This window comes from Pseudophryne corroboree, chromosome 9 (assembly GCF_028390025.1).
Source record: "Pseudophryne corroboree isolate aPseCor3 chromosome 9, aPseCor3.hap2, whole genome shotgun sequence".
NCBI lineage: Eukaryota > Metazoa > Chordata > Amphibia > Anura > Myobatrachidae > Pseudophryne > Pseudophryne corroboree.
The window spans coordinates 238,502,793-238,521,065 of NC_086452.1; the positions used below are offsets into that span (position 1 = coordinate 238,502,793).

The following is an 18,273-nucleotide window of genomic DNA, read 5'->3' on the forward strand; positions in this document are numbered from 1 at the left end:
CTTCAGGATCACTGAGATTGGCTGTACAAGTGAATCTGGAGATGCTGTGATGATGAAGCAGGAGCATCTATACTGGATAGCTCAGGAATCCAGGAAGTGCTAGAGATAGAAACCACATTTGTCTAGAATCCAGCAGGAGAGTCATGAGTTCACAGCAGGTTGATAGACAACAAAGCACTGGTGATTTTTCTGTGCTGGAATTCAGGATTTATACCCCCTGATTTGCTGCTGATTGGTGGTGATAATCACATGAATGTGAAAATGGTTCCTGACTGGACTCTGGGCAGTCAGCTGATCAGAACAGTCATGGCGGCGTCCATGACCAGTTTTGGAGGGAACTGCCGGCATGGTGTGTGCAGCGGAGACTGACAATGGCCGTCAGATCTGTGAGCGCTGGTAATGGTGGCACAGCACAGTGGCAGACAGCACAGGATGTTAGATGAGCCAGCAGATGAAGGACAGCACCTCAGAGTGTGGCGCAGGTAAGAGAGAGCATGGCTAGGGAGTGATGAATACCTCCATTTCATGACAAACTCTCACACCCTAGTACATTTCCTCCACAGTATTATTATCTCCCTGAGTTCATTCTGGTTGGGGGCTTTAAGTTATCACCAATAAATTATAATCATTTACTATGCACATCAAAACACAAGAGTCTAGTGATCTATATCTGCTTGCGCTGTGACTTGTGTGTCAGCTGCAAAACATGCAGCTCTGTGGACCCAAAATATGAGTAACATTTCACTCTCATATAAATAGCATTACTGTAACAGCTGTCAAATGTACCCTCCTTATTCAGTCTGCATTATTTTAAACTAATGGAGACCAGGTTTTTCAACATTTTAAAATATGATAGGATACAGTGATCATCTGTGTTATGGAGTGCATAAAGGGATAGATCCAGCCAATAGGCCTAAGCACTGATCAACTGGCTCTGCACCCAGTTTGGACACAGAGAGTGGTTGGACGATAATAGCAGCATACCCAGATATCAATGGCCATCTATGTGAACTTTCTGGTAATTCCAATAGACATTTAAACACTGCCCATTTTGTAGTTCACACAAGAAACACTCACATCTGCAACGGTGGAGCATGTTACATAGTGCCACACACAGAGCAATGTCTGCCCTACATGTGTTTGCTTTATATACACACAGTATAAATAAAAATATGTATTCAGTCTTTGTTTTTGTCTTGCGTAATGTTGTTAAACAAGTTTTTTGTATTTGTTTTTTCCCTCATGTTTCCATGTCAGTCTCGAGAAATGGCATCTCAAGTAAGTTTGCCTTTACTATCCTGGTGTCTCCTGTTACTGTCTGAACACATAACATCAAAAAACCATTAGAACATGGGGCTTTTATGATAAAACATGGTCTAACCTCAATTATTAGTATACTTCCATTTAACTAGGAAACTGCAGCTCTGTCACTAAACAATAATTAAGCATGACAACAATTAGTTTAATAGTTGATAGTTAAATTGGTTTATTTCCAGAGTCATAGATTAAAACCAAATTGCTTTATTTTTTTATGATCATCGACATGATTCTGCAGCTCCATAGAGAACCCTGCTGTAGTAGGCATCAAAACAGTGATTACGAGTGTGCCATTATTAGCTGTCATCCAGTCATGTGACTCTCTCATCAATCAGCCTGCACCAATCACTGTCAGGCCAATTACACTGCATAAAGCAATTCAGTTAGGAGCATACTGTATATCCTCTTTACTAGCTGCTGATATGAAACTAATTAAAGTTTGACTCATTATGAGTTGGATCATTTTTTAATGTGTGTACTTTTGAGATGCGCACTTGCAATGCTCTATGAAAAGGGTCAGGAGTTGGAAGGGACACGTACTGCAGAAGCTGCCACAGTACAAAGATGAAGCCTGAGTGGAATGCCTATACCTGTGTGGACTAAAACCTTGGTGTGTGGTGATGATGATGATGGCCACAGACCACATCTGTTTCCTCAAATGATTCTAAGGGGGAGATGTACTAAGCAGTGAAAAGAGTGGAGAAGTGAGTAAGTGGAGAAGTTGCCCATGGCAACCAATCAGCTGCTCTATATAATTTTATGTATATATATGCATATTAGAAATGTTTCTTCAGTGCTGATTGGTTGCCATGGGCAACTTCTCCACTGGCTCCCTTCTCCAGTCTTTTCACTGCTTAGTACATGGTTGCCATGGGCAACTTGTCCACTGGTTCACTTCTCCAGTCGTTTCACTGCTTAGTACATCTCCCCCTAAGACACAATATGAGTCAATCCAATTAGGTGGGAGTTTCCCTGCACCGCGAGTCAGTGCTGCAGCCTGAACTCACACATTGAACTGCTAGTACTTATGATTAAATTCGGCAAGAAATCGGGATGCAAGGGGTGTGAGTCAGGATGCCATTGCTGGAATTGAAACATTGGGGGTCATTCCGAGTTGTTCGCTCGTTATTTTTTTTTTTCGCGACGGAGCGATTAGTCGCAAATGCGCATGCGCAATGTCCGCAGTGCGACTGCGCCAAGTAAATTTGCTATGCAGTTAGGAATTTTACTCACGGTTTTTTCTTCGTTCTGGTGATCATAATGTGATTGACAGGAAGTGGGTGTTTCTGGGCGGAAACTGGCCGTTTTATGGGTGTGTGCGAAAAAACGCTACCGTTTCTGGGAAAAACGCGGGAGTGGCTGGAGAAACGGAGGAGTGTCTGGGCGAACGCTGGGTGTGTTTGTGACGTCAAACCAGGAACGACAAGCACTGAACTGATCGCAGATGCCGAGTAAGTTTGAAGCTACTCAGAAACTGCTAAGAGGAGTGTAATCGCAATTTTGAGAATCTTTCGTTCGCAATTTTACTATGCTAAGATTCACTCCCAGTAGGCGGCGGCTTAGCGTGTGTAAAGCTGCTAAAAGCAGCTTGCAAGCGAACAACTCGGAATGAGGGCCATTGTGGCAACAGCAACTCTCTACATTTAATTGAATTGACCCCATAGATGCAAATACAATTTAAGTGCTTCATCTGTGACTTAAAACCAAGATTACATTGTACTGAACACTTGTTTTGCAAAAATAAATTATGTTTAATATTCTGATAGGTACTTATTCCTGTACTCTCTGGCTATTTACTGTAATGCGTATACATTCTTTATTGCAATTTTTAGCATCTTTTGTACTCACAGTCAAGTCATAGCTATCAAATTCCTGGCACATCTGTTCTTGTTACTTGCATAGGGAGGGAAGTGCATTTGCTATGCAGAGCTAGTTTCTCAGAATAAGTAATATGCAACTTTTTTCCGGTAGTATTTTGCTATTAAATTTGAGTCCAAATCTAAATAAGGTCCTTAATGTTAATACACTTAGAAAATATACCTACAGTACAGTATGTCAATGTAATTTTCCAGAATATTAAAGCTAACAGGAATTATTCATATATAATTCCTAAGTGTTTGCCCTCTTATATTTTAATAAAAAATATCATATGGTAACAGTCTTTTTAAAAGCAAGTGTATAAACTGAAATATCCTGTTTCTTTGTGATTTTAGTGTCATACATTTATCTTTACAACTAGCCTCTCTGACAAATGCAGTAATTGTGAGAAAGATCTGAATGAACACTCATTTGGAGGCTTTGCCTATGTATTAGGAAACAGCTGAGCCTCTTCCACATATTAGGCATCATATAGGACTGATAACGGTATACAACCACATATTTCTAAAAGAAGGAATTTTGCTCCATATAGGCATATTGCACACTCCTATTGTCATCATGTTGGTTACAACACACTGCCTGTGTAAAACAAATCCTGGTTTGATGCCAGAACTCATTCTGGAATGTTCAGGTTTCAATGTGGATTTTTCTAGTTATGCTCCATTAATGAGCTTTAAACGTCACATTAAAAATTCTGAATATTGCCATCTATAAGCAATGCAAATGTTATGCCATATGACACAAATCATGGAACACATTCACATTCTGTCTGCATACTGTATATCCCTTGACACTTACAATATTTCGTTTTTGTAATTAAGACACATACAATATGGTTGCAAAATTACTATGATATAATAATTCATAGGAATGCATCAACACATCCCAATCCACACTTAATCCAGGCACAAAAAGTTGTACTTCTCAAAACATGCCACATTTCTATCTGAGCAGTCTCGGAATATGCAAATGTCTTCGTGTGGAGCAGGGGGGCCCTGTGCACACTCCGGGTGGGCCACTTCTCTGTATGGCGCAGTAGTCTGCGGCATTGTGTAGGTCTCCGGAAAGCAGCGTCCATTTTGGGTATGATTTTTGCTGCGGCTGCAGCACGCGGGTCTCCGGAATGGTAAGTATTAAAATATGGGTGCAGTGAGTGTGGTGTGGGCCCTGTGCACTGCACACTGAGCACCCATTATAGAAACGCCAATGGTGGGGAGTCACAGTGTGAGAAATATGGCTTCTGCATTCTGACCCTCTTAGTCATTATTTTCTAATTGTGCTCACAATTTAATGACACATTAATATGATAACTAGAAAGCACTAATACCGTGTAAAATATTTCCATATGAAACAAAACTGAAATAAAATTTAAACTCCATGGTTTGACAACTATAATAGTGTATAGAATTGAAATAAACTCAACTGTCAGGTTGATACAATAAAGAGAAACATTTTCAAGCAATTATTTCTGTAGTAGTACTATGCACATCACTCACAGATACAAAGCGATATATTAAACTAAGACAGAACAATGCAGTAGGTTCTCTATCTATACGTAAAATAATTTGTAAAGAAGTTTTTTGAGTGAATGTGAATGACTGGCTTTATGCTTTTTTTGCCCTATTCATCAAACTGTTAATGACATTGAAGTTTGTTTTTAGAGGGTTGCAGTGATTTTTCTCTATACATAAATCAAAAGTCAATCTCCAATAAACACCATGGACGGGATTTTATGGGGTCCGAGGTCTCCTGAGGTGTGGGATGCCAGAGGTTCTTATTTAAAGGGATAATCACTTACAAGGAAAACCATACCTTGTAAGTGATCGTCCCCTTTAAAAAAGTTTGGCCAGCATCACGCATCTCCGGTGATCTCGGGATCCATTACATACCGCAAAATATCATCATAACTATGATAGTTAGGTCAAGGGCATCAAAATACAAAATATAGTATTTATTCTGGTTATGTGGAAAACTAAATACAAAATGTACATAAAGGCAATCTGACTATATATTAGTTTCAGAACCCTTAATTTAAGGAGTCAATTTATGAAAGTCTCTAAATAATTTGAAAACATCTGCTTTTTTTAGTAGGCTCATGGAACAAATAAGTAAAATAGTTATTTATTAAAATGATCAAATATAACTAGCATTGACAAAACTTTCACTATCCCCATAGTTCTTTATGAGGGTGGCAATATGGGGCTAATTAACAACATATATTTAAATGACCACACGAACAACCAAAAATGAATCAATGCTTATTATAAACTCAAAAACTGAATAATAATCATGCCAATATAAAATATCTCAAAAGTGTATAACAAAAATTCTTATTGGACTCATTAACTTCTGGTCGTCTCTGCAGGTCACCATGTAACAACCAATGTCATAAGTTAAAATGTCCATACAAGATAATAAAGGTGCTATTATAGCAGGTGATATTATTTAACCACAGTTTGTCTCCAATAAGGGACTGTCCCAAAGCTCACATCCTAGACACTTATTTGAACATTCCTTATGTACAACCACTTTATTCCATTTTATACCTACCCCAAAGATAAGTCCAGTTTTTGGCACAAATTCCCTCTCACACACACCGGCAGGATCAATTTGGTTAAAATGGTATTCCAACCAAAATTCCTCTTTGTTTTCCAGCAATCCCCTATTTATCTCCCAGCATTCTTGTTTCAGGAAGCAAATTGCCTCCTTGTTTCTCTGGTCTGGATGGACCGACATTAATTTAACATTCTCACCAAATCTAGATTCACAGTAGGTTAGGCGTAACCACATTTTCATTTTTATGTGGTACAGATGTGGCTCTGGTTGCAGTGTTACTGTGATGATGCTCTTCACACCCTATTAGTTTCTTAGTCAGCCCCTGCGCACACACCTTTGCAATCTCTATTAACTGGTACACTACCTCGCTTGGGACTATTGTTAATTATTCAAGCTGTTAAAATTTGGGTCATAGTTACTCTATAACCTAGTCCTGAGGCTGCGCCTCCATCCCCCTGCCTCATGCCTTGAACATCTCTGCTTTGCTTACATACTGCCATTAGGCTATCTCCCGCTTGCTTGCACCACATGTCATCTGTCTGTCACCCCTACCCACTAGATTGTGAGCTTTTCAGAGCAGGTTCCTCTTTCCACTTGTTGTCAAAGCCTCTTCTCGACACATTTCACTCGCAGCTCTCTCCTACTCAGTGACCATCTTTACAGGCTTTTTCTCCTGCTGGTAAAGGCTCTTCTCTATCTATGGCCGCCAGCCCCAAGTAGTACGATGATTACGCCCTTGCTACTTACATCTTAGCTGTATTATGTTTTAAGAATTGTGGTGCTCTTTGTTACCTGTACTCTATTTTTGTTATTTATTTACTGTAATGCTAAGTTTGTCTCCCTGTACTGTCCTTTGTATGGCACTGCGAAACACTAGTGGCACCCTATAAATAAAATGTAATAATAATAATAAAATATTACAGACCCAGGGTATAGACTCTAGCACTCTGTTAAGGAATTGTAGGTTGCCGACTGAACTTTCCACCCTTCAGACCAGAGTGGTGGGAGCGGGGTGACCGGGGTGTATCGATGTTGGGTCACTTATATAACAAACATGTTCTGAAACCTTTTTTTACTGTAATGTAACAAATATGGACTTATTTTTCTGATATCTTTAACTCTGATATGCCTTAGCGACTAGTTCTTGGATGGGTCCTCTTTTATTTAAGATTCTCCACTGAAACTTACTCTCTCTTCTCTCGCTTCTCTTAAAACCATTTCTTGTCTATACTCCTTCCTCCTGAATGATCATCACTCAATGGACTTTCTGCAACTTAGATGCAGCTGGGAAATAGATTTGGTATCCCCTCAGATAGGGCCTATGTGATGATTTGTGGAATATTCCACTTACATGTTCGTGGAAATCTACTACCTCTATTAGATTTAAACATGCGGTATTCAGCTGTTCCTTTTGCATAAAACTATCTTAACCCTGTTAGGTTGCTGAGGTTTGGGGGGGGGGGGGCTACTGCTGACTGTACTGTCTTATGACCCTCAAGGCACCTTCTGGCATCTATTATCGGGATGCTCTATGGTTAATTTGTATTGATGTAATATGAAACAGGCAGTTTCATGTACAGGCATTTCCACATCTATTCTTATGCCTGTAGTGTGTCCTATTGGAGTATTAGATGCAGAGATCCTAGACAGATAACAGTTCGCAATATGTTATAAATCTGTGTATCCTAGCCAAGGTTTGCATTGCATGCTCACAGATGGCATCTACAGCACCTACATTCAATGCCTGGGTTTCTTTGGTCAATATCACCATCACTCATAAAAAAATACTTATATGTTTCTCGGGGTGTAGTAGGGCCGGCATACAGACAGCTAGCCAAGCACAAATGAGCCCCTTGTGGGCTCGCTGCGCTAACCATGCTGCGGGCATGGTAGTGCTCCACGCTCTCTATTCTCCCTCCAGTGAGGTCGTGGAACCCCAAGAGGGAGAAAAGGTGTCGGTATGCCAGCTGTTGGGATTCCGGCACCGGTATACTGTGCGCAGGGATCCCGACAGCCGGCAAACTGAAGACCACCCCTATCTCAAAATGCTGAGTCCAAATTTGGGCCAATTTGGGGTAGGTGGCAGCAATCTATGTACTCTAAATATCCAGCTCAGGGCTAATGACTAACCTCACCCCCAGCTCTTTACTACTTCTCAAACTGAGATGCTGAATGGTGACTTGCCAATATATTTGAATATTGCTGTTTTGCTGTTACAGATAGTAAGATGTACTAAACATTGGAGAGTGATACAGTGGAAAGAGATAAAGTATCAGCCAATCAGCTCCTAATTGTAAGAGTCTGTGTTTGAAAAATCACTGTTAGGAGCTGAGAGTTACTGTATACATGGATATGATTCTGTATAGAATTATATGTGTTTTCACTATCTGTACTACATTACTGTATGTACAGGTATTGCATTATTTTTTCGTCAGATGAGTTTATGTACTGAGACCATACACTGTTTCTTTGTATTATTTTTTGTTTAAATACTGTTTTTGCTTTGTTTTTGTTTATTGTATTGTCAAAAAACATTAAAAAGTACTCAATCAAAACAAAAATGCATTAAACATAATGGAACAATTAAATTAGTATGATGATCTATAAACCCCAAGGCTGGAACAGGTTGTGTTTAAAATGTCATTATTTTATAGTTTCCGTTTTATGATTGTGTGTGGTTTCGGATTGTTAACCTAGTGCCATGTAGGGGTGGAGTCTGGGTGTGTCTTCATGTTTATAGTAAGGGATTGGTTTGTAATATCTGTTTTCTGAATTTCCCTCCCATATTTGGTACAATATATGGATTTGTCAGTTTTGTTGTAGTTGATGAGAAAGAACGGCAGATCACTATCCATCTCTCCACATTGGTAAGGTGTGCTCCTATTCAGTATACTGGGTAGTCTGACTTCACCTTATTCGGGTCAGAAGCTCCACATGACCATGTGGCCTTTGTATGTGTCAGTGGTATGACAGTCAGAGACCACTCAATTCTTTGCCATCATTGTTAGGGCAATTGGCCCATGCAAATGTTCTTCAAAGTGAGCTTGCATTAACATTAATATTACATGTGGCAATTGACAACTCACTGTAAAGCCCCCCCAAAAATCAGTGGCTATTACATTCCTACCTTTTTCTTGTAGCTGAAAAACTCAAACAGACAATTCCAGTTCTACTTCTTTCTTTCTTTCTGCTTTCTACTATAATGCTGTTTATCCTTATAATTTTTTTTTCATCACTGATGTTTCTTGTTCTCATTTTTTTTTCTTTTGCTTTACCTTCCCAAATATTTTATTTTACACTAAAATGTGTTAAATCCTATGGGAAGGAACTGAGAACATATTTTGAAATACAATCCTTTAGTCCCAAATGATCATCTTTAGCCTGTCCCAAGGTTCTGTTTGTGTTGACGTCACAAACCAGACAATGAAACATGTTGTAATGATTTCTACTTTGTATCAGTTGCAGCAGAGTATCTTGAGTGTTTCTCTGCCCTTGTAGGTGTACCACAAATATTTATTTTCTGATGCCCAGTATTTTTTACATAAAGTAAATCAAACAAATAGTTTATTTGATTTGTGATTTAATTTTATAAAGTACAGCTATTCTTCTTTTGTCTAACTTTCAAAATCGGGGTCAAGTAATTCTTATGGACATTTCAAATATTAAGAATTTGTGTTTCTTCAAGTATATATTTAAAATAGTTGTAACAGTGTTTACAGGTCATGCTTCTCTTATCATTGTTGGTACAACCCCTCTGCAGGCTGCAGAGGAGGGGTTATGGTTAGGACATGGGGACGGAGGCTTAAGGTTTAGGCACTAATAGGAGGGGGTTCAGGTTAGGCACTAAGCGTTGAGGGTAAGGGTAGGCTGTGAGGGAGGGTTTATTGTTAGGCACCACTTGGGAGGGTTAGGGTTAGGCTGTGTGTAGGTGGAGAGGAGGGTTAGGGACAGGCTATGTGTTGGTGGAGGGGAGGGTTAGGGGGGCAGAGAGGGAGGGTTAGAACACTTACCAACAATGTGTCGGGATTCTGCGCATCAGGATGCCACTGTCAGTATCAGTATCAGTACAGACCACCAGCATCCCAAGCACTGAGATCCCGATACCATCTCGTTACTTGTATATGTTGCACGCTAAATAACTATTTATCAAAAGATCCATCTACATTGCACACATATCCGTTTTGAAATGTTGCCATGACCTCATTATCTTATTTTCTGATTCAATCCATAAGAATTGATAATATGCAAAATCAAATTTTTTAATGAAAATCCAAGTGATCATGTAGTTTTTTATGAGTGATCAAGTAAAAAAGAACATAAGCTGTGTGTATTTTGATTTATGGGTGCATTTGACACAATATTCTTTTAGCACCAGTTTGGCAGGCCCCACAGATGTCTTCTATGTGCTTTTGGAAAGGGAGGAGGGAATTTTGTGACATCCTGATTGCCTGTCCTGTTGTACCAAACATGATATAGTTGTCACATGCATCCCCGTCCTCACCAGACACAGAAGCGCAAAAAAAGGGAAGAAAGGGGGTTCGGAATGCCCTAAAGTGGTGCACACAATCTTATATTAAAATATAACTTTTATTATTATATATAATAAAACCAGCGAATTTTAAGAAAAAAGGTAAGAGAGTGTAAATAAGATAGAAATTGTGATTAAAATTGAAAAAGCTGCGCACTAGACGTCATCCGTATAGTTCCTAAATTCTAATATTGGAACAATGAAGAGTGTCCTAGAGGTATATGCTTTCTCTATAACTGTATATCTGTTATTCTAAACTCCTAGAATAAGTGTCTCAATTTTTCAAGTCCCTCTCGGGATATGTACTCTGAGACCGTTATGGAAACAGGACTCCTATTTTCTTAATATATAATAGTAACAAAATGATATTAGTGCTCCAATGGTTTGCTGTGTTAAATAATAAACATAATGAAATGATCTTCCAACAATGTGTGTTATGTTTTTATTGTATCACTGGAATGATAACATAATTCTTAGGCTTCAATTGTACCACAGAGGCATCTGTATATTCTCAGTTCATTTGATACTTTGACATCCACTGTGAATGAGTCATGTGTGTAGTGATACAATTGTAACACATGCAGGAGAAACAGCAGGTGTCTGATTCTCAGATTGAACTCTAACAGCCTTATGGTTCTTGGCTGTTTATGTCTGACAATCTAATCTCAGTTTAATTGTGACAATTGTAACACATGCAGGAGAAACAGCAGATGTCTGATTCTCAGATTAAACTCTAACAGCCTTAAGGTTCTTGGCTGTTTATGCCTGACAATCTAATCTCAGTTTAATTGTGACATGAGGATGGACTTATTTGCAGCTCACGTCGCTGCTTATCACAATGGGTTAAACTTTCCCCGTCACAGTGTTGATTGGTGATTAATATTCACCTTAACACAGTATTAATTAGGCACTTTCCCCTCGGAATCACTATAATGTTATACTGTATTCGCTCCTAAATTATTCATAAAGGAGCATTCAAAGTTTATTCTTTTGAATTAGATTGAGACAGAGATAGAGCAGGCTTATTGGATAGCAATTAGGCATTCATTAAGCATGTGAACCATGTCACTGATGCCCCAGTATATATGCAGTCCTTTGAACAGTGCTTTATAGTATAAGTATACTGTTTATGTTAAAACTGAGTACTGCATCTATAAGGACATTAATTAAAGGTATTTACTACATGTCATTAGTTCTGCTCAGTAACTTTCAATGCACACAATAGAGTTACATATATTTCTCAATTAAGCTGTTTCCTACTCAAGGAGCACTTGATATATCCTTCACTATGCACACTGAATTTCACAATGCACACTGGAGTCTGGTATCTGACAAGACTGTTTCCTATTTCCCTGCAATTTGCATGGGATGACACTCCTCATATGGTTATATCCTTCCTAATCTAACATGATATGGAGACTGTCTAAGATGCGCAGCTAGCCTGACGCACGCTTCGCTGTTTGCTTCATCAGAGGCAGAACCAGATTGCCTCCAGGTTCTCCCCTAAATACCGGCAATTGCCGTGATCCGCCAATCAGAATTCTTTATCCTGATGTCATCATCGATGACATGACAGGGGTCCGCCCATCGACGTGTAAATCATGTGATCGGCCCATGTCGATCCTCCCTGTCTCCTTACGTCCCTGCATCACTAGTCCAGGGAGTCTCAATCAATCACAATGTGGCAGGCTGGATCGTATGTAGACTCGATTACACGAGTGCCTATTCATGCTGTGATAGCTCCGATCAAAGGATATGCTGCTTAAAGTGTCTTTTCCATAAAGCAATACATATCCCTGCAAAAATCTTTTTATTTAGACATATATGCCTGATTCCCTTGTCCACTGACTGTATTGAACATTTCACATGGTGGATAAGTGGAGTGATTAGGGAAGTTTTTAAATAAGTTTTAAATAATAATCAATTCCTTATTCCTTTTTATTGATAAATGATTAATGTACTTCTAGGGATAATAATAAATAATAAAAAATATATAATAATACATAAATTAAAATATAGTATAATGTGAATCCTTTACCAAAAAGGTGTCCGTGTCTATGTATATCTCTCTCAGTCTATAGTTGTATTTTATTAATATAAGGAGAATATATATATATATATATATATATATATATATACCCATTCTGAAATAATGACACTAATCTTTGGGATGCTGATAAATATTCATGGGACATATCTATGTATTGTATTATGATTCAACCAACCAAATGGACTGTGATACCAAGGAAGCCCTTAGTTAATGTAAAATAACATAATTTTACATTATTTAATTCTATTAAATTTTGGACAGTCTCAATTAGAATAACCAAACAGGGGGAGTGAACATAAAAGCAGAAAGAGGGATGTGTGATCTTAGAAGGTAATCAACAGATAATTTCGTCCGTTGAATAGTGTGGGGACCTGCAGATGTTCAGATGTGTCTCTGAATTGTCACAACGTGATATACGGTCTCCTATCCCCGATGTCTTCAATCAGTGCATGTGTAATAAATTCTACATGCTAAAAAGGAATGTGATAAGTGTGAGAAATAAAAATAATTAATAAATAATGTGAAATAAATATTGTATGTAGTGTTAGTGCTCCTCCTCTCGTGAAAATTTGTGAGTGATATCTTGCATCTTTGGGGTAGCTGCAGAAACAGTGATTCCAACTTGTGCCTCGATAAAATATAAGGGAATGATATCATAATTCTATAATTAAGAACAAATAAGTGATGAGAACTCAAATGTGACAAAGAATAAAAAAATTAATAAAAACTGTGAACTAACTCGTGCAAAGTGAAGAATTATGTGGTGAATAGGAATAAAAGAAATAAATATGTTAGAGTATTCTTATGTACATTTGTGGATATTCCACTCTACTATTAAAATACATAATTCAAATGATCAATAATGGATCCAAAATCGCAAAATCAATGGGCCCCCTTTGGTATGTTCTGATCTAAGGTCTCTTATACCATTCAGTGATATTGGGGAGCACTCCCTAGATAGTGGGGAGGACCTTTCAGGTATGTATGATGTTGTTTAATACCCTACGAGTATGGATATCCAAAATTCATGAATTGTATATGAATTCTAGGGCTTCTCTCTAGATTACAGAAAAGAAGTGTATGTATTTTCTTCATTCAAACCCTTAGGTATAAGGGTATCCATCAAGAAGATCAGCCTGGTTTCCTGTTTGAGAAGTTCCCGATCAATATCACCTCCTCTGATATTTAGGGTAATTCTCTTCATACCAAAGGCTACCAGACCCCTGGAATTGCCTTGGTGATGTTTCAGAAAATGTCGCGCTACTGGTGTGAGTGTCTTCATCAGTTCCTTATCTCTCCTGGCGTTTCTTATATTCCCAAGATGCTCGAGTAGTCTTTTCTTCAGAGGCCTCTTAGTTTTCCCTATGTAGCTCTTGTTACATGGGCATCTTAAATTGTATATCACGGCAGGGGTTTCACAGTTGATGTACTCTCCAATGCGCCAAACCCTGTCAAATTTGTCCGTATATTCCATTGTGTGGACCATGATCGAACATGCCTTGCAAGTACCACATTTATTGGATCCTTTTTTGTTGTATAGGGGTTTCTTAACAGTTTCCAAGTGGCTCTGGACTAATATATCTCTGAGGTTTTTAGATCTTCTCCAATTCACTGTGATACCTTCCCCCAGAATTGTTTCCAAATCTGGATCGGTCCTGAGAATTTCATAGTGTTTCTGTAAGATCTCCCGAACATCCTGCCACTCCTGGCAGAAGGTACCTATGAATCTTACTTTCTCCTCTTCCTTCTTTTTCGTCTTAGGCGTGAGTAGTTGGTCTCTTGTGTACGTTCTTGTTTCGTGATAAGCTTGTTTGACTGATCTCTTACTGTATCCACGGGACTCCAATCTATTGCTTAGTTGTTTGGCCCTCAATTGGAAAGTGTCTTTTTCAGAGCAATTCCTCTTCATACGTAAGAACTCCCCTTTTGGCAGTCCTTTTATTACTGACGGGTGGTGGGAGCTTTCATGATGTAATATACTATTTGTTGCAGTTTTTTTACGAAAAAGATCTGAAGAGATATGTCCATCTGCTTCCAAGGTCAGTGTAACATCTAAAAAAATTAACCTTTTTCTCATCCATTTCATATGTGAGTTTTAGATTCAGATTGTTTGAATTGAGCTTCTGCATGAATTTCATAAATGTCGATTTGTCTCCTCCCCAAATTATGAGGAGGTCATCTATATACCTCATCCACATGTGTATGTGGGTGGTATATGGGTCATTCTCCTCGCAGAACACAATGTCCCTCTCCCACCACCCCAGGTACAGGTTAGCGTACGTGGGCGCACACGTAGTCCCCATCGCAGTCCCCTGTACCTGGAGGTAGAAGTCGCCGTCGCAAACGAAATAGTTCTTGGTCAGGACAAAACGTAAGAGGGTGATCAAGAAATTATTAAAATCACTCTTTTGGTCCATATTCAAAAAGTATCGGACCGCCTGGATCCCAAATTCATGTTTAATGCTCGTGTACAAGCTTTCGACGTCACAAGTTATCAGCCATGTGCCGGAATTGAATACCATATCTTGAATTTTGCTGAGGACGTCAAGAGTGTCCCTTGTATATGATGGTAATCCTATGACGTATTCCCTCAGATGTAGATCTAGGTATTCACTAGCCTTCTCCGTCAAGCTGCCTATTCCCGACACAATGGGTCTGCCCGGTGGATTGACCTCATCCTTGTGAATTTTAGGAAGTAGGTATAGGGTAGGTATCTTGGGATTTTCAGAATATAGGAAGTCAAAATCTTTCTTGGGAATGATGCCACTGTCTTTTGCTCTCTGAATTGTTCTGTTGTAAATCTCTTGATAATCCTGAGTGGGATTAAAAGTAAGTTTTTTATAACAGAGTTTGTCCCCTAATTGCCTCTTAATTTCTTTTGTGTATTTCTCCCATGGCCAGAGCACAACATTACCCCCTTTGTCAGAGGGCTTAATAATTGTGTCTTTCCATTGTTGTATCTCATTAAGGGCCTTCCTCTGTTGGATATTAAGATTTTGTGGATATTTTCCCTTTCTTTTGGATATTTCTAGTTTGTCTAGATCCTGGCTCACCAGGTCCACAAAGACTTTCACAGGTGGACAGATATGAAAGTCTGGGGAGAAGGTAGATCTTTTCTTAAGGATAACTCCTGACTTGCTCGGTATGGGTTCTATTTCCAGAGTTTGTTGTACTGATGTCGCTATGTCAGATTGATTCCCTTCTAGTTCTTCTAGGATGGAGGGGAAAGTGCCTAATTAATACTGTGTTAAGGTGAATATTAATCACCAATCAACACTGTGACGGGGAAAGTTTAACCCATTGTGATAAGCAGCGACGTGAGCTGCAAATAAGTCCATCCTCATGTCACAATTAAACTGAGATTAGATTGTCAGGCATAAACAGCCAAGAACCTTAAGGCTGTTAGAGTTTAATCTGAGAATCAGACATCTGCTGTTTCTCCTGCATGTGTTACAATTGTCACAATTAAACTGAGATTAGATTGTCAGACATAAACAGCCAAGAACCATAAAGCTGTTAGAGTTCAATCTGAGAATCAGACACCTGCTGTTTCTCCTGCATGTGTTACAATTGTATCACTACACACATGACTCATTCACAGTGGATGTAACAGTATCAAATGAACTAAGAATATACAGATGCCTCTGTGGTACAATTGAAGCCTAAGAATTACGTTATACCAATGCAAATTGCAGGGAAATAGGAAACAGTCTTGTCAGATACCAGACTCCAGTGTGCATTGTGAAATTCAGTGTGCATAGTGAAAGATATATCAAGTGCTCCTTGAGTAGGAAACAGCTTAATTGAGAAATATATGTAACTCTATTGTGTGCATTGAAAGTTACTGAGCAGAATTAATGACATGTAGTAAATACCTTTAATTAATGTCCTTATAGATGCAGTACTCAGTTTTAACATAAACAGTATACTTATACTATAAAGCACTGTTCAAAGGACTGCATATATACTGGGGCATCAGTGACATGGTTCACATGCTTAATGAATGCCTAATTGCTATCCAACAAGCCTGCTCTATCTCTGTCTCAATCTAATTCAAAAGAATAAACTTTGAATGCTCCTTTATGATCAATTTAGGAGCGAATACAGTATAACATTATAGTGATTCCGAGGGGAAAGTGCCTAATTAATACTGTGTTAAGGTGAATATTAATCACCAATCAACATTGTGACGGGGAAAGTTTAACCCATTGTGATAAGCAGCGACGTGAGCTGCAAATAAGTCCATCCTCATGTCACAATTAAACTGAGATTAGATTGTCAGGCATAAACAGCCAAGAATCATAAGGCTGTTAGAGTTTAATCTGAGAATCAGACATCTGCTATCTCTCCTGTATGTGTTACAATTGTCACAATTAAACTGAGATTAGATTGTCAGACATAAACAGCCAAGAACCATAAGGCTGTTAGAGTTCAATCTGAGAATCAGACACCTGCTGTTTCTCCTGCATGTGTTACAATTGTATCACTACACACATGACTCATTCACAGTGGATGTCACAGTATCAAATGAACTGAGAATATACAGATGCCTCTGTGGTACAATTGAAGCCTAAGAATTATGTTATCATTCCAGTGATACAATAAAAACATAACACACATTGTTGGAAGATCATTTCATTATGTTTATTATTTAACACAGCAAACCATTGGAGCACTAATATCATTTTGTTACTATTATATATTAAGAAAATAGGAGTCCTGTTTCCATAACGGTCTCAGAGTACATATCCCGAGAGGGACTTGAAAAATTGAGACACTTATTCTAGGAGTTTAGAATAACAGATATACAGTTATAGAGAAAGCATATACCTCTAGGACACTCTTCATTGTTCCAATATTAGAATTTAGGAACTATACGGATGACGTCTAGTGCGCAGCTTTTTCAATTTTAATCACAATTTCTATCTTATTTACACTCTCTTACCTTTTTTCTTAAAATTAGCTGGTTTTATTATATATAATAATAAAAGTTATATTTTAATATAAGATTGTGTGCACCACTTTAGGGCATTCCGAACCCTCTTTCTTCCCTTTTTTTGTGCAGATTTATTTTGCCTGTGGTAGCACCCCCTAAACTGTCATGAATAAGACAGATGTGTTTGGGACAAAATAAATAAGGGGTCATTTTCATAGAAGCTATTCAACCTGTGCGACCAGTACTACAGTCACTAGCTCTCTTTTGTGGGTTATCCCACGCCTTTCTCTGGATAGTCTGCACGGTTATACAAAACTTTAGTGACAATATCAGTCAATCTATATTATCGAATTGTTATTGAAGAGGAGATAAATCCCCCTCTTCTAAACCAGATTGCAATTAGGTTTATACCCTACACGAATCCGACTATATACTTCTGATTATAAATAATCAGACGTGACATGGCGAGTTTCAGTCTGAGCCGTGATCTTAATGATAGACAGGCTAGACTAAAAACCAACACAGATAGCCTATTCGACACAGAAATGGCAAATGCAAATACACTTGAGGGTGATTGGATGAACGATCTATTCCAGCTCAAACAAACCCTAATAAAACAAACCAAGACCTTCTGGAACAAACTAACATTTGAAAACTACATAAAATTGGCTATAACACCACGGGGTTTAAGACCAAGAGTATTCCCTGCCTTTGAACTGGCAACGGAAACATTAAAAAATGAATGGGAGAAGACTCTGACAACTTGCTTCCTGAACTTGATCAATATACTGATTAAACATGATGATTTGGTATTGGAGAGATGTACACAAGAAATCTCAAACCTTGGAGAGAAATTAAAAAATTATGAAAGTCTAGAAAAGTTCCAAACAACATATGACAAGTACAAAAAAGAAATTGAGGGTATTGAGAAAGAGATCATTAGCCGGAAGAAAGGCAAAATGCAAAGAGATAAAAATGATTTCCTCACGCAGAATATCTACAAATGGA

General features: G+C 38.4%; 1 protein-coding gene across 2 annotated transcripts in view; it reads left to right on the top strand.

The window, feature by feature from the left end:
* LOC134957937 (potassium channel subfamily T member 2) overlaps positions 1-18,273 on the top strand; it is a 1,656,739-nt gene that overhangs the window by 1,551,110 nt on the left and 87,356 nt on the right. The window contains exon 26 of one of the 2 annotated variants that reach the window (XM_063940188.1): positions 1,258-1,278. The exons of the other annotated variant lie outside the window; for it this stretch is intronic. Coding sequence (XP_063796258.1) covers positions 1,258-1,278 — 21 coding nt within the window. The remainder of the gene's footprint in view (positions 1-1,257; positions 1,279-18,273) is intronic. 2 annotated transcript variants of the gene reach the window in all.